Below are 21,218 nucleotides of genomic sequence, written 5' to 3' on the forward strand. Positions count from 1 at the left end.
TTTTCTGTCTTTGTGAATTGTGTGGGCTGTAGCCGCACTTGAATCCTCAAAGCAGCAGCGACAAGCGTGCGTCTGTCTGTTAAAGGATTACATCGGTGACAGCATCCAAGTAGGCATGTCAGACAGTCCGTACCTGTACTGGCAGGAAAAAGAAGCAATTTGGAGGTCCCTGTACAAACTGGCTCTATTTTACCTGAGTTGCCCCCCCTCCAGTGTGTACTCCGAAAGAGTGTTTAGTGCAGCCGGGAACCTTGTCAGCGAAAGGCGTAGGAGGTTGCTTCCACAAAATGTGGAGAAGATGATGTTCATAAAATGAATTATCAACTCTTCCAGGGAGACCAGCCTCCAGAACGTACAGAGGGACCTGTGGTTCCAGCAGGGACGAATTAATACTCTGTGAGGATGAGGATGTACACACTGAAGAGGGTGAGGAATCGGTGGATGAGGAGGATGAGGATGACATCTTGCCTCCGTAGAGCCAGTTTGTGCAGGGACAGATAAATTGCCAGCTTGTTTTGTGGGGGCCCAAACGAACCAATCATTTCAGCCACAGTTGTGTGGCAGACCCTGGCGCTGAAATGATTGGTTTGTTAAAGTGTGCATGTCCTGTTTATACAACATAAGGGTGGGTGGGAGGGCCCAAGGACAATTCCATCTTGCACCTCTTTTTTTTCTTTGCATTATGTACAGTTTGGGGCCTAGTTTTTCAATGCCATCCTGTCTGCCACTGCAGTTTCACGCCTAGATGGGTCACGTGTTTGTGCCGCCCACTTGTGTCGCTTAGCATAGTCATCCAGCTACCTCGGTGCAACCTTTTGGACATAAAAACACTATTGTGAGGTGTGAGGTATTCAGAATAGACTGGAAATGAGTGGAAATTAAGGTTATTGAGGTTAATAATAGCATAGGAGCAGAAAAACCTACAAATTCTGTGATTTTAGCTGTTTTTATGCTTTTTTTCAAAAAAATACAGATCCAAAACACAAAACCCAGAACCCAAAACACGCAAGGGTGGTTTTGGCAAAACCAATCCAGATCCAAAACACGAAGAAAGATCCAGATCCAAAACCAAAACACAAAACACGAAAAGTGGCCGGTGCACACCCCTAATATATATATATATATATATAATTATATATATATATATATATATATATACACACACACAAACACACACACAGGTATGTATGTATGTATATTATATGTATGTATATATATATTAGTTATACACACACACACATGTAAATATCTATCTATCTGACTCATATATGGACAGTTGGGCCATCTAAATCTATCTCAGCCCCCACTCCCACACATACCCCAGCAACTTCTTGTTCCTGATAGCAGGGCCGTGGAAAGCAGGCTCAGGACAAGAAGGGGCGTGGCCTAATAGCGGGAGGTGTGGCCACACCCCCTTAAAAAATAAACTAGATGCAGCATGTCCCCGCCGCATGTAGGAGGCTGCCAGTAGTGTGTTACGGGGGCGATCGCCCCCCCCTGGATCCGCCACTGTTCCTGCCCCAGCGGAGCTTACAATCTAGATTACCTACCACATGTACACACTAGGGTTAATTTTTTGTCAGAAGTCAATTTACTTACCAGTATGTTTTTGGATTGTGGGTGGAACTGGAAACCCATGCAACAGAAAGAAAATACAAACTCCACACAGATAGGGCCTTGGTTGGAATCGAACCCATGAGCAGATTGCTGCCAGGCAGGAAAGCTAACCATTTCACCTCTGATCCTTTTGTATCTTCAATGTCCAGATAAAAAAGGAAATTATCTCAATATCAAGACAGCAGGTGATTTGGGATCACAGGATGGTGCTGGAAATTAGTTTCTTGTTGAAATGTCCCAAATTGAGTTAATAAGATTACTGCATAGTTTGATTTGTTTCTCAAAGTAAAATATTACAGTTTACATTGCAGCCAGACTTATCGTCACCAGGGAGAAAGGTTTGGGGCGGACTGGATAGGTTAAAGCTGTGTGTAAGGATTGTATTTAAGGCACAGCAGCAGACTCTCATGTAAAGTGCACATCATCTTGTCCAGGTTAATGCATACTTGCCTGCTTTTAAATTCTCCGGGAGAAGCCCAGAGATAATATGCAAATGACTACTTTAGGAGCTGGGGCTCTTTATGTCAATAGGCCGCACAATTTGCATGATTTTAGCCCCGTCCCTTCCCTGTGGACCGGGGATTCACAATGCACAATAAATAAAGAAAGCACCTATCCGCTTCAGTGGTGAATTCACAACCAGCCAATCAGAGGAGGCTAGGCAGTGCTGTCACCATCCTCATCATCCACATGTAATCACACCAGCCCTCAGGGATCCTGAAGTGATGCGGGTCTGCCTGCGCGGACACACCCTTACTGTTCATTTGCACTGACCGCCCCTTCCCTCCCCGGCACTATCTTTCAAAGTGTAGGAGGTGCAAGTACCAAATCTGCATGCAGACATAGTCTAACACCTTTTTTGCAGTACAATTTGCATACTTTATGCTAAGCAGGAGGACGCTCCCCTTGTGCTTAAACCCCACCCATGTGTGACATCACGCAGTGCTATGGTCACACATAACATTGATTTGCAGGATAGGGCAGACATACTAAGTTCTGGAAAGTGATAAAGTGGAGAGTGATAAACTACCAACCAATCAGCTCCTGCTTTTTTTTCAAACACAGCCTGTAACATGACAGTTAGGAGCTGAGTGGCTGGTAGTTTATCACTTTCCAGAGCTTAGTACATCCCCCCCACCCACTCAATGTTTCTAAGAATTTCTGGTGAATTTGACTGCACAGATACAGCGATAAGCAAGTCAGTTCATTCTCCTCAGAAAGGTATTGCAGCCCCTCACCTGGGCATCTCTCTCTTCTTTACAGTTCACACCCAACCCGGGGAAGGTGGGTATATATTTTGTCGACATTCACGTCCATCTGATCGTAATGTTGACAGTCTTCATATGGACACTGATGAAACATCAACATGATTAGAGAATATCAACAAAATGTCCCTGTTGGTGGACTGGTGACTTACCTGGTACAGCAGGTCCGGCGGTGGTGTCAGGATGACTTCCGGCAGATCCTGTGTCGCATGAGGAGATATCACCCTAATCCACCCCCTAGTGCCTACCCCTACCCTCCCCTCACAGCATAACCCTCCCCTTAGTGCCTAACCCTTCTGCATCCTAACCCTCCACCTAGTGCCTAACCCTAACCTCTCCTCACACAGCCTAACCCTCCTGCACCCTAACCCTCCACCTAGTGCCTAACCCTCCTGCACCCTAACCCTCCACCTAGTGCCTCACCCTGACCTCCCCTCACAGCCTAATCCTCCTGCACCCTAACCCTCCACCTAGTGCCTAACCTTCCTGCATCCTAACCTTCCACCTATTTCCTAACCCTAACCTCCCCTCACAGCCTAATCCTCCTGCACCCTAACCCTCCACCTAGTGCCTAACCCTCCTGCACCCTAACCCTCCACCTAGTGCCTAATCCTCCTGCACCCTAACCCTCCACCTAGTGCCTAACCCTAACCTCCCCTCACAGCCTAATCCTCCTGCACCCTAACCCTCCACCTAGTGCCTAACCCTCCTGCACCCTAACCCTCCACCTAGTGCCTAACCCTAACCTCCCCTCACAGCCTAATCCTCCTGCCCTACTAACCCTCCACCTAGTGCCTAACCCTGACCTCCCCTCACAGCCTAATCCTCCTGCATCCTAACCCTCCACCTAGTGCCTAACCCTGACCTCCCCTCACAGCCTAACCCTCCTGCACCCTAACCCTCCACCTAGTGCCTAACCCTAACCCTCCTGCATCCTAACCCTCCACCTAGTGCCTAACCCTAACCTCCCCTCACAGCCTTATCTTCCTGCACCCTAACCCTCCGCCTAGTGCCTAACCCTCCTGCACCCTAACCCTCCACCTAGTGCCTAATCCTCCTGCATCCTAACCCACCACCTAGTGCCTAACCCTGACCTACCCTCAGAGCCTAACCCTCCTGCACCCTAACCCTCCACCTAGTGCCTAACCCTGACCTCCCCTCACAGCCTAATCCTCCAGCATCCTAACCCTCCACCTAGTGCCTAACCCTGACCTCCCCTCACAGCCTAACCCTCCTGCACCCTAACCCTCCACCTAGTGCCTAACCCTAGCCCTCCTGCATCATAACCCTTCACCTAGTGCTGAACCCTCCTGCACCCTAACCCTCCACCTAGTGCCTAACCCTCCTGCATCCTAACTCTCCACCTAGTGCCTAATCCTCCTGCACCCTAACCCTCCACCTAGTGCCTAACCCTAACCTCCCCTCACAGCCTAATCCTCCTGCACCCTAACCCTCCGCCTAGTGCCTAACCCTCCTGCACCCTAACCCTCCACCTAGTGCCTAACCCTCCTGCACCCTAACCCTCCACCTAGTGCCTAACCCTGACCTCCCCTCACAACCTAATCCTCCTGCACCCCCTAACCCTCCACCTAGTGCCTAACCCTCCTGCACCCTAACCCTCCACCTAGTGCCTAACCCTAACCTCCCCTCACAGCCTAATCCTCCTGCACCCTAACCCTCCACCTAGTGCCTAACCCTCCTGCATCCTAACCCTCCACCTAGTGCCTAACCCTAACCTCCCCTCACAGCCTAATCCTCCTGCACCCTAACCCTCCACCTAGTGCCTAACCCTCCTGCATCCTAACCCTCCACCTAGTGTCTAACCCTGACCTCCCCTCACAGCCTAATCCTCCTGCATCCTAACCCTCCACCTAGTGCCTAACCCTGACCTCCCCTCACAGCCTAATCCTCCTGCATCCTAACCCTCCACCTAGTGCCTAACCCTGACCTCCCCTCACAGCCTAACCCTCCTGCACCCTAACCCTCCACCTAGTGCCTAACCCTAACCCTCCTGCATCCTAACCCTCCACCTAGTGCCTAACCCTAACCTCCCCTCACAGCCTAATCCTCCTGCACCCTAACCCTCCGCCTAGTGTCTAACCCTCCTGCACCCTAACCCTCCACCTAGTGCCTAATCCTCCTGCATCCTAACCCTCCACCTAGTGCCTAACCCTGACCTACCCTCAGAGCCTAACCCTCCTGCACCCTAACCCTCCACCTAGTGCCTAACCCTGACCTCCCCTCACAGCCTAATCCTCCAGCATCCTAACCCTCCACCTAGTGCCTAACCCTGACCTCCCCTCACAGCCTAACCCTCCTGCACCCTAACCCTCCACCTAGTGCCTAACCCTCCTGCATCCTAACCCTTCACCTAGTGCTGAACCCTCCTGCACCCTACCCCTCCACCTAGTGCCTAACCCTCCTGCATCCTAACTCTCCACCTAGTGCCTAATCCTCCTGCAACCTAACCCTCCACCTGGTGCCTAACCTTAAACTCCCCTCACACAGCCTAACCCTTCCCTTAGTGCCTAACCCTCCTGCACCCTAACCCTCCTGCACCCTAACCCTCCACCTAGTGCCTAACCCTCCTGCACCCTAACCCTCCACCTAGTGCCTAACCCTGACCTCCCCTCACAGCCTAATCCTCCTGCACCCCCTAACCCTCCACCTAGTGCCTAACCCTCCTGCACCCTAACCCTCCACCTAGTGCCTAACCCTAACCTCCCCTCGCAGCCTAATCCTCCTGCACCCTAACCCTCCACCTAGTGCCTAACCCTCCTGCATCCTAACCCTCCACCTAGTGCCTAACCCTAACCTCCCCTCACAGCCTAATCCTCCTGCACCCTAACCCTCCACCTAGTGCCTAACCCTCCTGCATCCTAACCCTCCACCTAGTGTCTAACCCTGACCTCCCCTCACAGCCTAATCCTCCTGCATCCTAACCCTCCACCTAGTGCCTAACCCTGACCTCATCCTCACAGCCTAACCCTCCTGCACCCTAACCCTCCACCTAGTGCCTAACCCTCCTGCATCCTAACCCTCCACCTAGTGCCTAACCCTAACCTCCCCTCACAGCCTAATCCTCCTGCACCCTAACCCTCCAACTAGTACCTAACCCTCCTGCACCCTAACCCTCCACCTAGTGCCTAACCCTAACCTCCCCTCACAGCCTAATCCTCCTGCACCCTAACCCTCCACCTAGTGCATAACCCTCCTGCACCCTAACCCTCCACCTAGTGCCTAACCCTAACCTTCCTGCATCCTAACCCTCCACATGGTGCCTAACCCTCCTGCACCCTAACCCTCCACCTAGTGCCTAATCCTCCTGCACCCTAACCCTCCACCTAGTGCCTAACCCTAACCTCCCCTCACAGCCTAATCCTCCTGCACCCTAACCCTCCACCTAGTGCCTAATCCTAACCTCCCCTCACAGCCTAATCCTCCTGCACCCTAACCCTCCACCTAGTGCCTAATCCTAACCTCCCCTCACAGCCTAATCCTCCTGCACCCTAACCCTCCACCTATTGCCTAACCCTCCACCTAGTGCCTAACCCTAACCTCCCCTCACAGCCTAATCCTCCTGTACCCTAACCCTCCACCTAGTGCCTAACCCTAACCCTCCACCTAGTGCCTAACCCTGACCTCCCCTCACAGCCTAATCCTCCTGCACCCTAACCCTCCACCTAGTGCCTAACCCTAACCTCCCCTCACAGCCTACTCCTCCTGCACCCTAACCCTCCACCTAGTGCCTAATCCTCCTGCATCCTAACCCTCCACCTAGTGCCTAATCCTCCTGCATCCTAACCCTCCACCTAGTGCCTAACCCTGACCTCCCCTCACAGCCTAATCCTCCTGCATCCTAACCCTCCACCTAGTGCCTAACCCTAACCTTCCTGCATCCTAACCCTCCACCTGGTGCCTAATTTTAAACTCCCCGCACACAGCCTAACCCTTCCCTTAGTGCCTAAACCTAACCTTCCTTCCTGCATCCTAACCCTCCACCTAGTGCCTAACCCTCCTGCACCCTAACCCTCCACCTAGTGCCTAATCCTCCTGCATCCTAACCCTCCACCTAGTGCCTAATCCTCCTGCATCCTAACCCTCCACCTAGTGCCTAATCCTCCTGCATCCTAACCCTCCACCTAGTGCCTAGCCCTGACCTCCCCTCACAGCCTAACCCTCCTGCACCCTAACCCTCCACCTAGTGCCTAATCCTCCTGCATCCTAACCCTCCACCTAGTGCCTAACCCTGACCTCCCCTCACAGCCTAACCCTCCTGCACCCTAACCCTCCACCTAGTGCCTAATCCTCCTGCACCCTAACCCTCCACCTAGTGCCTAACCCTAACCTTCCTGCATCCTAACCCTCCACCTGGTGCCTAACCCTCCTGCATCCTAACCCTCCACCTAGTGCCTAACCCTGACCTCCCCTCACAGCCTAATCCTCCTGCATCCTAACCCTCCACCTAGTGCCTAATTTTAAACTCCCCGCACACAGCCTAACCCTTCCCTTAGTGCCTAAACCTAACCTTCCTTCCTGCATCCTAACCCTCAGTCTACTGCCTAACCCTAGCTTGTCTCAGCCTAAACCTAATCTATCCTCCCGCAGTCTAGCCCTCCGCCTAGTTCCTAACCCCAACCTCCCCTCCCACAGCCTAACCCCCCCTAGTACCTAACCCCAGGGGCGCCGAGAGGGTGGGGAGCGGGTACAAATTACCCAGGCCCAGGCTTCAGCTGCAGTGGGAGACTACTCGTGGCAGCAGCCACAGCAGTCTCCTATGCCTGTGGGGGAAGCGATCACACTGATCGCACCCCTCTTGGCTTTGCGCCGGGCTGAGGGGGCTCAGAGCGTCCCCCTCACCAGCACACAGCGCCGCAAATCTTTTTTTTTTCCGAAGGGGGCGTGGCCACGCCTCCCGCGATTAGGCCGCACCCCATTACCCAGACCGGCCACGGCTCTTGGCGGGTCTGCCTAACCCCTCCTCCTGCAGCCCGGCCCTCCCTCTATTTCCTAAAGGTGCGTACACACGGTACGATTGAAATGGACGATATGAATAACGATATCGATCATATCGTTATCGTTCATATCGTGCATCTTTCGGCGCCCAACGACCTGCAATGCGCATGCATGTATGGACGATATCTATATCGTCCATCGCCCGTGCATGCAGGCCAACCTGGACGATATCGACCAGATTACTATAGGGACCCGCGATCATTGATCGCTATAGTGATTGGTGAGCTGGTGGTGTGCTGGATGATCGATATCGATCATCCAGCACACCTGGGAGATCGTACAATGATATCGTTATCGATCGCCCCGTGTGTACGCACCATTACCCTCTCCCTAGTGCCTAACCCTCCCCATAGTGAGTAACCTTCCCTACCACAGCCTAACCCTCACGCTGGTGCCTAACTATAACCCTTCGCTTCCAAGGTCAAACCCTCACCCTAGTGCCTATCCCTAACTTCCCCTCTCACAAAGTAACCCTCCCCCTAGGGAGAGTGTTCCTAACCCTCTTCCTAGTGCCTAACATGCCCTCCTGCAGGCTAACCTTCCCCCTGGTTTCTAACAATCTCCTCTCATAGCCAAGCCCTAACCCTAAAGCTGGCCACACACATAGCAATATTTTACCCGATCTGGACGATTCCGACACATTGGAACGACTGATCGTGTAAAATATGGCCAAATCCTGAGTAAATCGTGAGTCCCCGCTGGTCGCACATCGTATCCTTAGTTCTGCCGTGCAGTAGGGGAGATCTGACAATCTAGGACGCGATGCACTGTGAAAGTCTGGATGCAGGAGAGGACGTATGAAGATTGGACACCAAATTGTGTGCAGATCGTGTGCTGAGCTGCCAGGGACAGTTTCAAGGGAAATCGTACACATCGGCTGATCATGTGCAGATCGCCATGTGTGTGGCCAGCTTAACCCTCCGCAGCCTAACCCTCCCGCTAGTGCCTAACCCTAACCTCCCACAGCCTAATTCTAATCTCTCCTACTGCACCATAAAACTGGGCACACACTAGACGATGTCATCTGATCTTGCGGATTGGAGCGACATACGAGTACATCGTCTAGTAGTGTGTACTGATGATAAGCTCACTTCCGTGGGTCGCTAGTGACATCGCTCATCAGCCCTGCTGCAGGGCCGATGGGGGATGTTGCTGATGATGCCATGGTGAAGAATGCAGCATGACACGTAGCTCCCCTCCCCCCCTCTCCTTGTCAGACCCGGCATCGGCAAGTATGTATGCTCTTGCCGCATGCAGGGTCCGGTCGCCGGCAATGTCGCGCTGCGTACACATCGTGTGGTTTGTACCCAGCATAACCCTAACCCTCCCACAGCATAAGCCTCCCCCTAACCTCTCTTCCCTCCGCCTAACCCCCCCTAGTGTCTAACCCTCCGCTCCCACAGCCTAAGCCTCCCCCTAACCTCTCTTCCCTCCGCCTAACCCCCCCTAGTGTCTAACCCTCCGCTCCCACAGCCTAAGCCTCCCCCTAACCTCTCTTCCTGCAGCCTAACCCCCCCCTAGTGTCTAACCCTCCACTCCCACAGCCTAAGCCTCCCCCTAACCTCTCTTCCTGCAGCCTAACCCCCCCTAGTGTCTAACCCTCCGCTCCCACAGCCTAAGCTACCCCCTAACCTCTCTTCCTGCAGCCTAACCCCCCTCTAGTGTCTAACCCTCCGCTCCCACAGCCTAAGCCTCCCCCTAACCTCTCTTCCCTCCGCCTAACCCCCCCTAGTGTCTAACCCTCCGCTCCCACAGCCTAAGCCTCCACCTAACCTCTCTTCCTGCAGCCTAACCCCCCCCTAGTGTCTAACCCTCCACTCCCACAGCCTAACCCCCCCTAGTGTCTAACCCTCCGCTCCCACAGCCTAAGCCTCCCCCTAACCTCTCTTCCTGCAGCCTAACCCCCCTAGTGTCTAACCCTCCGCTCCCACAGCCTAAGCCTCCCCCTAACCTCTCTTCCTGCAGCCTAACCCCCCCCTAGTGTCTAACCCTCCGCTCCCACAGCCTAAGCCTCCCCCTAACCTCTCTTCCTGCAGCCTAACCCCCCCTAGTGTCTAACCCTCCGCTCCCACAGCCTAAGCTACCCCCTAACCTCTCTTCCTGCAGCCTAACCCCCCCTAGTGTCTAACCCTCCGCTCCCACAGCCTAAGCCTCCCCCTAACCTCTCTTCCTGCAGCCTAACCCCCCTAGTGTCTAACCCTCCGCTCCCACAGCCTAAGCCTCCCCCTAACCTCTCTTCCTGCAGCCTAACCCCCCCTAGTGTCTAACCCTCCGCTCCCACAGCCTAAGCCTCCCCCTAACCTCTCTTCCTGCAGCCTAACCCCCCCTAGTGTCTAACCCTCCTCTCCCACAGCCCAACCCTCCCCCTAACCTCTCTTCCTGCAGCCTAACCCCCCCCTAGTGTCTAACCCTCCGCTCCCACAGCCTAAGTCTCCCCTAACCTCTCTTCCTGCAGCCTAACCCCCCCTAGTGTCTAACCCTCCGCTCCCACAGCCTAAGCCTCCCCCTAACCTCTCTTCCTGCAGCCTAACCCCCCCCTAGTGTCTAACCCTCCGCTCCCACAGCCTAAGCCTCCCCTAACCTCTCTTCCTGCAGCCTAACCCCCCCCTAGTGTCTAACCCTCCGCTCCCACAGCCTAAGCCTCCCCCTAACCTCTCTTCCTGCAGCCTAACCCCCCCCTAGTGTCTAACCCTCCTCTCCCACAGCCCAACCCTCCCCCTAACCTCTCTTCCTGCAGCCTAACCCCCCCTAGTGTCTAACCCTCCGCTTCCACAGCCTAAGCCTCCCCCTAACCTCTCTTCCTGCAGCCTAACCCCCCCCTAGTGTCTAACCCTCCGCTCCCGCAGCCTAAGCCTCCCCCTAACCTCTCTTCCTGCAGCCTAACCCCCCCTAGTGTCTAACCCTCCGCTTCCACAGCCTAAGCCTCCCCCTAACCTCTCTTCCTGCAGCCTAACCCCCCCCTAGTGTCTAACCCTCCTCTCCCACAGCCCAACCCTCCCCCTAACCTCTCTTCCTGCAGCCTAACCCCCCCCTAGTGTCTAACCCTCCGCTCCCACAGCCTAAGCCTCCCCCTAACCTCTCTTCCTGCAGCCTAACCCCCCCTAGTGTCTAACCCTCCTCTCCCACAGCCCAACCCTCCCCCTAACCTCTCTTCCTGCAGCCTAACCCCCCCCTAGTGTCTAACCCTCCGCTCCCACAGCCTAAGTCTCCCCTAACCTCTCTTCCTGCAGCCTAACCCCCCCTAGTGTCTAACCCTCCGCTTCCACAGCCTAAGCCTCCCCCTAACCTCTCTTCCTGCAGCCTAACCCCCCCCTAGTGTCTAACCCTCCGCTCCCACAGCCTAAGTCTAACCCTTTCTGACGGTCCGTGAGGAATTACAGCATTTATGTGGACATTCAGCACATGACAATATTTTCAGTGTTGACATCATACCTATGATATCTATATGTAAATGTCAGTATTACTACATCCCGTCCGCAGAATAAGGCTACATGACCCTTTAGTTCCAGTGTTTGCAGATACAGACTTATCCCCTTGTGAGCGTATTTGTTCTCTGCTCAAAACAGCCAGCGGTGTCACCTCACTGGGTGAGATGCCTCAAACCTCCTAAGCACTGGGCAAGTGGAGCAGTTGCCCATAGCAACCAATCAGCTGCTAGCTATCATTTATCAAGTACATTCTATACAATGATAGGTGGAAGCTAAACACTTCTCCATAGGTTATGCTACATTTCCCCTTAATGAACACATTGTTCCTATAGCTACGGCTTTGTTTGCGTGACAATGTGACATGTCTGTTACTGTATGTTGACAGCTATTGCTGAAGGTCATGGGTATGTCCTCCAGCCCCCAACATGGCGGCCTCCACTGGTGGTAGTTTATTTGAAAGCTGCTCTTTAATTACAAGTTGTTGATGTGTAGTGAACAATGCAACAAGATAGACGTAAGCTTGCGGATCCCTTGCCGGAGCCTCACAGGTGTCATATGCTGTTACTTGTATACATTTACCTCCATCCTCTCCTGTTGCCTGAGGCAACCCGTGTAAGATTCCTGTATTCTGTCCAGGCATGAAATCTTCTACCACTGAGTATGTACAGCCATGTACACGGTGTTCTGATGATGAGGTACATTGCATGTTCTCTGACATGTTGCATGTATGTTTCCCTGCAGACTGACCTGTACTCTGGAGCGCTCTTTGTCCAGGTGTGTTTAGGATGGAACCTCTACCTGTCCACAGTGCTGATGCTGGTGGTGACCGCGCTTTACACCATTGCAGGTGGGACGACGCCCCTAAGCATTTCGTATAGGCCCGATACAGAGATGCACGCAAGTCCTTTACGCCGACGGATCTTGTGATTTGTCGTGCTGCGCACGAGCCAAGTACGCGCGTTTGTGAGACTACGGACAATTCAGTCATAAGCACCTCAGTCGCATCCAAGTCACGGGCCCCTTGGACCAGGGGGGCCCTGCACCCAGAGTATACTTACCTTGTGCCTGCGAGCAGGTCACTCCTCCTCCATGGCGCCATCTTCCCAGTGACGGCTTTGGGAAGACGGCGCCACGCAGTGAAAGTAAAGACTCTTTGCTCTCTTATGCGCATGTGCCATCTTCCAGAGTATCATTAGGAAGATGGCGCCACAGAGGAGGAGGAAAGACCAGCTTGCCAACACACGCTAAGATGCGGGGCTGCTGCTCAGAGGGGACCTGCTGTCAATAATATGCCCCTGAGCTAGGCATACACACGTAGGCTAAAGGTGCATACACACATGAATTTTTTTAACGATTATCGATATCGTTTATCGTTGAAAAAATCGTTCACTTTCTGAGTTAAGATGATGAACGATTATCGTTCATGCGCGTTCACGATTGTAGTTTAGTCAGACTGACCAACTGAACGGATTTTCATTAAGGGAATATGCAAAAATCGTTTGTAGTTCAAAAAAATCGTTCATTACACTTTAAAAAATCGACAAAATCGTTCATAAAATCGTTGGTAACAAAATCATTGTGTGTGTATGCAGCTTTAGTGTTATGAGGGCGTGTAGATGGAATAGCGGGCGCTAAGTTGAGCATATCCAGAGATCCACCTGATTGCAACCGGATCTTTTGCTAATTTCACAAGTGGACGGATGGGAGCGGCACGTCCGCAAATATGCGTAAAACTCTATATACAGGTGAAGATCAGAATTTCCGTACGTGCATTGCGGCCGACTTGTGCGCAACTTTGAATCAGGCCCATTGTATTCCCTCCCATTAATAGTGTAATCTTAAATCACTACTAATGATGGTTTGTGGAGTTTATGACGCCAGGTAACCCAAGAAATAATTCTTGATTGTTCACTTGTCGCTGTCATATTCCTGTCATGTTCCAAGTCACTGATTTCAGTTGTTATAAAACTGCCCATTGACAACAAAGTGGAATATATTTGCCGATGTACCCAACACGTATAAGAACAAAAAATATCAGAGTTCCCATTATCGTGATTTTTTTTTTCTACTCTTACCGCACGCCCGTTAGACACCTTCCGAAGATACTTAAAGGGGTTTACACTTACATTGTTCCTTACAAGACTTTAGCCAAGAAATATTATGTATCAGCCTTTTTTAGGCAGTAACTGTAGTTGTTGGACTTGGTTATGAGGCGGATCAGTGGTTATCTGTCCTATCCCATAGCAATGAAAATGAAAAAAAATTCTGCCACATCACTAAAAGACAGTGATGTCACTGGTTCCTTGAGAATTGATAGGCTGCAGCCTTACAAAAAAAAAAAATTAGTTCAGGCAACAAAATGGCTGCCTCCAAATAGGTTCACTTTTATGCGTGTTTTTAATCTGGTCAATGACATTTTAGTATTACAGCTTCAGTAGTGGGACTTATTATTCATCCTGACCTTTACTCCCATTTTGTGCCATTCTGTCATTCATCCACATTGGCACAATAAGAATTAGGGTTTACCCTAGTGTTGGGATGAATAAAACAATGCTATAGCCAAACACACACCAATACCTTGATGGAGACTGGCTCATTATTAGTGTACTTTGCTATTCTTAGTGTAAACACCAAACTTGGCATTACAAGGCAGATATTCAAGCTCTTCCTTGCACCAGCTGCCCGCCATTTTGTTTCCACTGAAATGTTGTTCTTTGGTATAGACGGAACTGCTGCTTCAGTGAGCAATTAGAACCACCTATACATATATTTTGGAGATCTTTTCAATGTTTCTTTTTTAGAATTATACCTTATATTATTGACGTAAGCTGGCTGCACATAGACAGGCACCAGAGCAGACCCACAGCATCACTGTCCAATATGGCCGCATGCGAGTAATACTACTGCCTATCATTTTCCTCTTTAAATTCATGACTAAATCGAGCTCTTAGCAAATCAAATCACCCGTAGTTTAAGGAAAAGAAAGAACCTGACATCAGAATTCATATTATTTAACAAACTTAGAGGTCTACTTACTAAGCAGTGTTAGGAGACAGAGTGAAAAGTGATAAGGTGCCAGCCAATCAGCTCCCAGCTGTCATTTTTCAAACACAGCCTGTGAGATACCAGTTAGGAGCTGATTGGCTGGCACCTTATCACTTTCCACTCTGTTTCCTAACACCGCTTAGTAAGTAGACCCCTCAATGACTTCTGTGACTCCATAGCTTATTTTCTCCTCTATCTTTCAGGCGGTCTAGCGGCTGTGATTTACACAGACGCATTGCAGACAGTGATCATGATCGTAGGAGCTGTTATCCTGACCATCACAGGTAAAAAGGACATATAGCTAGCTGCTATCACAATACTGAAAAACCCTCAGCCTAGATTAGGGGTAGGCGACGTGAGGTACTCTAGCTGCTTTGGGACTACGTATCCCAGCATACACTGCCACAGCTTTGTTGTAAATACATGCTAAAACTGTGGCAGGGCATGCTGGGTTGTGTAGTTCCCCAGCAGCTGGAGTTGCCAGACGTTGCTTAGATGAGCATAGCAGATCGTGCGCTGCACCTGTTTATTCCCGTTTCCTGTCAATGTTTGCCCTGTGTGTAGTCAGTGGATACTTTGCATTAGGAAGCAGCATGTTACAGGCAGATTTGCACATGGCGCCTTGTTCTATTTCAGCATGGACAGACACGATTTGCATTTATAACACACTTGTCATGAAAACCCGCAGTATTCATTCAGTGACACATTTGGAACCATAATTGGGTGGAGTATCTGAATTGAAAACAAAGCTACCTGGATTAATAATGTAACCATAACATGGGAGAACACAAAACAATTTACTTTGGAAAACTCACAAGAGTTTCCACTATAGATGAAACCATACACCTGTTTGTTACTTTTGTATTTAGCGTGCAGCAAACCAACAATGATGTACTTAACTGGTTTTTATAGACAGCATATCCACTGACCGTACTGAAAAGAAAACCCCCAACATGAGTTCTAGAGCGCAAGCTAATACTTTTACTGAGCCACTTCTATAAAATGATTTTGCTGCATTCAATAAGATATTTATATTATATATGTATGTATTGGGGTTTGGTTCTGGAGACCCCAACGTATCTCAGAACACCAGAAAACAGGTACCAAATGCAACCCATTAACACAGAGCATAACGGGAGGAATAGCCTAACACAAGGTAGGGATGTGCAGGCTCGGATAGGTTCCAATTTGCACGCCGAGTTCGGATTTTTCCCTCCAAAAATCAGGTCTCAGAAAGAGGCAAAACGTCTTCTTTCATGGACAAACATCATCTTCCATGGACTTTTGTCCAGGAATGATGATGTTTGTCCATGAAAGATGACGTTTTGCCTCTGAGACCCAATTTTTGGAGGGAAAAATCCGAACTCGGCGTGCAAATTCGAACCTATCCGAGTCTGCACATCCCTAGGTAGTCTTCAGCTTTCGCACAAGATGGATGGGCAGCATTTGATCGTGAATACGATCTTCCGACTTATGGCGCATACACATGGTCATATTGTGTGTCAGATCTAAAAGATAATGATTTTAAAAATCGTTCATATCTGATTGCAAACACGTCAGATATCGTTACATGCCGTCAGATTTGGACGATTTCATTCATTTTAATACTGTCTGAAATCGTTCAAATAGTTTGTAAATCGTTCGTCTGACAGATCTGACCATGTGTATCCACCATAAGACAATAGAGCACAATTATCTTGGAGACAGTCGGCCAAAGAGCAGAACGACAAGATCTTCCAGATTTGTGCATACGTGTCACTCAACATGTACGCCAAACCTGACCGATCTGGTCAGGCCGAGCAGCAGAATTGGCGTATGGTTTGTTTTCCGTATTCCATTGTCAGCTCTGTATGTCCAATTAGAACCCATCTCGTGATTCATCTGCAATTCTTCCTCAACTTTCTGCCCGTTATCTTTACGTGCAATAGAGAAGAGAACTAGCTCTCCTCAGGGACTGGAAGGAGAGAAAAGGGGGACACTAAGAGAAGATGCACAAGCTACATCCTGTTCATAGCCTGAACACCTACATACATGATTCAAATAAATGGCTGAAAAGCACAGGAGAAAGCCAGGCCGATAAACAAAATTGTATTTAAAAGTGTTGCAGGAGAACATGAACAGTAAATTAAAGTCATTTGAAGGTGGGCGCCTACTTTGGGCAAGAAAACGCTTTGGAGGTGCTATTGGCAATTAATGTTACATGATTTAATACAGTACACTTCAAAAGCTGCTGTATATTTTAAAATAGGCTCTGGTGGTTTAAATGTCAGATTAAATGAACATCTGGAGGATATAGCGTTACCATGTTCCCAGAAAGAAGTACATTGTACCTGCCAAAAATATAATTAAAGGGTATGATAAATATTTATGATACTACGTTGGTACAATTTGGCTACATAAATTGGAATTGTTGTTTTACACGATGACATGTGAAATAATACACATAGATCGCCTTAAGTCATAATAAAACGCCCAATAGACGTTTCAAGCTGTCACACAGAAGACAGCCGATAGAATAAAGAAATTGAACAGTGACCCTAATGCCAGCGGCTAGATCCACCTTGTGTAACCAGGTTTACATTCAGCTTGCAAGCGACAAGTGGTTGTACGTCCTATGAATAAAATAGCACTCCACACATCAATGGAACAAAACAAATCAAATGACACCAAGACAGGGTTTTAAAATACTGCATATATTTAAAATAGCTTAAAAATTATTTGACATCATACAAAAATAGTCTCAGAACTTTGCAGATTGTCACAGCTGAAACGTGAGGAACCAAAGAGTAGGATTTCTGCTGATCTTTTGTACTTAAAAGACAGATTTAGACGACAGAAGAGACTTAGGGGGGCATTTATTAAAGACTGGAGAGAGAAAATTGCGAGATAAAGCACTAACCAATCATCTTCTAACTTACATTTTACAAGCGGTGTTTGAAAAATGACAATTAGGAGCGGATTGGTTAATATTTTTTCTCTCACAATTTTCTCTCTCATCAAGCATTAGTACATAGACCCCTTAGGGGTCTATTTACTAAGCAGTGTTAGGAGACAGAGTGAAAAGTGATAAGGTGCCAGCCAATCAGCTCCCAACTGTCATTTTTCAAGCACAGCCTGTGAGATGGCAGTTGGGAGCTGATTGGCTGGCACCTTATCACTTTCTTATCACTTTTCACTCTGTCTCCTAACACTGCTTAGTAAATAGACCCCTTAATCTTCCACAAGCTCGGTCCTCTGTCCCCGTATGCATAATACGGTCTCCCATAATGCACAGCAGGACCCCCTTTGGGCATACAGTTAAAGCTATCTGCATTTTTGGGACACCCTTGATTAACCTGTTCTCCATACGTTGCAGTTCCAGTACTTGTATTGTGATCACACATCTAGTCCTTGTAGACATATCATTGGATCGTTTCTATACCATCATGGATTTTAGATAAGGTCAGACAATATGGCCGACTGGTCACCTGACAGCAATGGAATTAATCCCATAGGCAAACAGTGTAAAACCGACACACTGGACTGTAAAGATTTACTATCATAACTGCACCAATTGTTGCATTTGCAAAGGATTTTTCACATACATAAATAAGGGAAGATACAGATTAGTTTACGACCCTGCATATAAAGAGCACCCATCACCTAAACACAGCGGCCATTTTGTGGCCTGAACCAATATTCAAACGCCTGGTGTCTTCTCAGGAATATAGTTAGTTCCTATTGACTTGGTAGGCTGTATTCTCATGATTGCAATCCACAAAATGGCTGCCTCGTTGTGCATCGGTGATGGCTACACATTTAATGTACAGCTATTGTGCTGCCATTGCTCACAGATTATGTCAAGTTGGTCAATACACCAGACATGGTTTCAATGTCGAAACCAAAGTTTTACTGTTGATTTGCTGGTCGTAACCTAGGTTTCCACATCTGCTCTAGAACAGTTTTGTGTTTCACATTTTTAATTACATATATATTATTTTTTTTTTGTTTTCTTTCCAGCATTTAACAAAATTGGAGGCTACCAAAATCTGCAAAAAGCGTACGCCGCCGCCATACCAACTCTAATTGTCCCCAACACCACGTGCCATCTGCCACGCTCGGATGCCATGCACCTATTCCGTGATGCGGTCTCTGGGGACCTACCTTGGACAGGCATGACCTTTGGCCTAACCATACTTGCCGCCTGGTATTGGTGCACAGACCAGGTAACAGTCACTGTCAGAACGGATCGCACTGCTGACCTAAGATGATAATGCCAATATGAATTATGAGGAATGTTCAATTAAGCATTCAGCTTCGCCAGTTGGGTTTCAGTGATCGATATCTGGCCTCGTTTATACATCATCCTCTCACTGAGGAATCTCTGACACCCGTAAAGTGCAAAAGTATTAAAACAGAAAGCAGCACTTAAAAATAAAAGTTAAATAAAAGATCATTAATGAAAGAGCTAAACGGATGCAGGGCTGGGCATTTCTTAGACGCGCAACACACTTCCTGTCTTTACTGAACAGGAAGTCCTAGGATATTGCCTGACAGAGTATATGTGGCTATTTAACAAGAGAAAACACAATTTTAACTATCTCAAAGTCCTGTTATGATATAGAAATGTGAATACAGGGCCTGATTCAGTACGGATTGCAATTACGATCTCAGGAGCGTAATCGTATGCAATGCAGCTGCGAAAATTACTAATGCCTGACACAGCTCAGACGGCATAGAGATGCCCGCTGCTGCTTCCTCACATCCGTAATACCTCGCAGTCCTGCGTACACATCGGTACCAGCAACGCACATTGGCCTATCACGCCCAATTACAACCGGTCTGACCAGTTGCAGAAACTGCAAGTCTCATCACACGCGAGTACTCACAATCGGCCGATCTGCATATAACGTTGCAATTGCGTACCCTGCTGAATTAGGCCCACAGATACCTAAATGTTGCTCGATGCTATTCATCTTTTTTTTATTTTTCTAAGAATTCTTGCAACAATCCAAATATAACCTATAGGGGTCCAATATCATATATACAAGTAACGGGCTGACTGCAAGCTCCTTAAATGTTACTGTGCAGTGTTTTATAAAGTGGATTCAGCTCCTATATACAGCGAAGGCCATGTTGTGTACAAAATCAATATTTTCCCCACCCAAAAAAAAGTCTCTTTCCTAGTGAATGGACAAAGCTGAATAATGATCGCGCACATCCTCTAACTGCCCCATCTGTGTGTAGGAGACAGGTAACCCGTAGTTCAGATCCTGCCCGGCAGAACATAAATGGCACCACAATGACTTAGGGATTTCTTAAATAGCAATTGTACCTAACGAGTTGCAGTTGTTCTCACATACATAAGTCTAATATATACATACATACACCGGTATCTACATAAAGTTACATATTCACAAAACATACAGATTGCAGCAAGTTTTAAAACCAGGGTAAACTATTCCAAAAGTACCAGGCAGGGCTAAAATGAAATTTAAGAGAAGCTTAGATGACGTAAGTGTAATTGTTAAAGCATAAAAGAATGGTAACAGCAGACACAAGAGACTAAACATTATCTATGTAGGAGAAGATCTGAATGCCTGGATCCACTTTAGGAAAACTGGTATGGGCTTTCACTATACCAGAATGAGAAATACAATTATAACTTTGCTGTATTGAAAGCGCCTCGATAAATTACACGGTTCAAGTAAGAATGTAAACAGGTAGGGCGGAAGCGCAGTAAACTCACAACCTGCAGCCCAGGCAGAGACGGACAACATGAAAAACATAATTCCCCACTAGACCACGGCTACACCTCACCAAGCACATACACATCTGGGCCATGCAGGAGCCCCCGTGGTAAGAAAGCAGCACGTTTCCGGCGTGTCCGGGATCTCAGGATCACAGTAAACTGCAGCCAGCGTTCTCCAGCTGCTGGGCTTACGTTACAGAACATCCACCTGCGTAGAGCACCTGTGCATGCCTGGAGGGTGAGTAACCCATGCCCCTTAGTACAGGGCTTTACAGAGGAAAATCTCTGCACAGCCAACTTAGCACCTGTCCCCAACAACTTATTTAAAGGTCCTTGTGCCCTGGGGGGACGTGTCCTTTCCTCCTGGAGTCCAGGCTGGCAGCTCCGATCTTGCTCTTGAGGTGTTTCGTCTGGGACAGCTTAGAAAAGGGAATCCCAAACGGTGTCGGAGCATTCTCTGGCAATACTGGATTCTGAGGAGGGGGACTCGTATAGTTGTTTCCATAGTCCTTGCTGCTCCAGAATCCGGTTCTTGCCCCTGGGGGTTCGGACTTCCTGTGGACCTGACGGTACGCACCCTCCATGCTCTCCTTTTTGCCTCTTCCCTTGTCTATGTTCCTGGCACCAGGATGGGACTGGAACCTTTCGTATCCTGCAGCGGTCCCATTAGGACTGTACTGAAACAGCGGTTTCCCCTTGAAGAGCAGGAAGAGAAGGATAGGGTGTTAGTATGGACGGCGTGTTAATTTCCGATTGCAAGCAGGGCCAATATTAGTCATTAGGCCTAGCTATACAATCCCAACAAAGCATGCAGCGTTACTATGAAACAAGCAAAGTGCGCTGGCTTCAGCTATACATGGAGCTCAAGGCGAGTATCCTATACTGGATAGAAGGTAGCGACACGTTACCCTCTACCTGCTTATAAGAAACGCATACAGCGGGATTGTACTAGGGATCCACTGCACAATGAAGCTCTGAATAATGCAATGTTCGTGTCTAGAACACATGGCAGCCAGAGAACAATGCAGGTTATCTGCTTAATTCTGGTGGAAACCTTTTTCACTGAGACGTTTTCACTCAGTACTGTTTGCATTGAAAGGCTTTGTGTCTCCATAT

The 21,218-nt window shown here is 48.9% G+C and overlaps 2 protein-coding genes across 2 annotated transcripts in view; one reads left to right on the forward strand and one right to left on the reverse strand.

Moving 5' to 3' along the window:
* SLC5A10 (solute carrier family 5 member 10) overlaps positions 1 to 21,218 on the forward strand; it is a 200,415-nt gene that overhangs the window by 53,216 nt on the left and 125,981 nt on the right. Inside the window, exons 6-8 of the mRNA XM_088464806.1 lie at positions 12,068 to 12,173; positions 14,575 to 14,655; positions 18,371 to 18,576. Of these exons, the coding sequence (XP_088320932.1) occupies positions 12,068 to 12,173; positions 14,575 to 14,655; positions 18,371 to 18,576 (393 nt within the window). The remainder of the gene's footprint in view (positions 1 to 12,067; positions 12,174 to 14,574; positions 14,656 to 18,370; positions 18,577 to 21,218) is intronic.
* The window catches only part of SACK1G (scaffolding CK1 anchoring protein G), a 54,438-nt gene continuing 50,752 nt past the window's right edge, over positions 17,533 to 21,218 (reverse strand). Inside the window, exon 5 of the mRNA XM_088464805.1 lies at positions 17,533 to 20,797. Within this exon, the coding sequence (XP_088320931.1) occupies positions 20,426 to 20,797 (372 nt within the window). The 3' untranslated portion in view covers positions 17,533 to 20,425. The remainder of the gene's footprint in view (positions 20,798 to 21,218) is intronic.

The sequence above is a fragment of the Taudactylus pleione genome, unplaced genomic scaffold (genome assembly GCF_031769625.1).
Source record: "Taudactylus pleione unplaced genomic scaffold, aTauple2 ptg000061l, whole genome shotgun sequence".
NCBI lineage: Eukaryota > Metazoa > Chordata > Amphibia > Anura > Myobatrachidae > Taudactylus > Taudactylus pleione.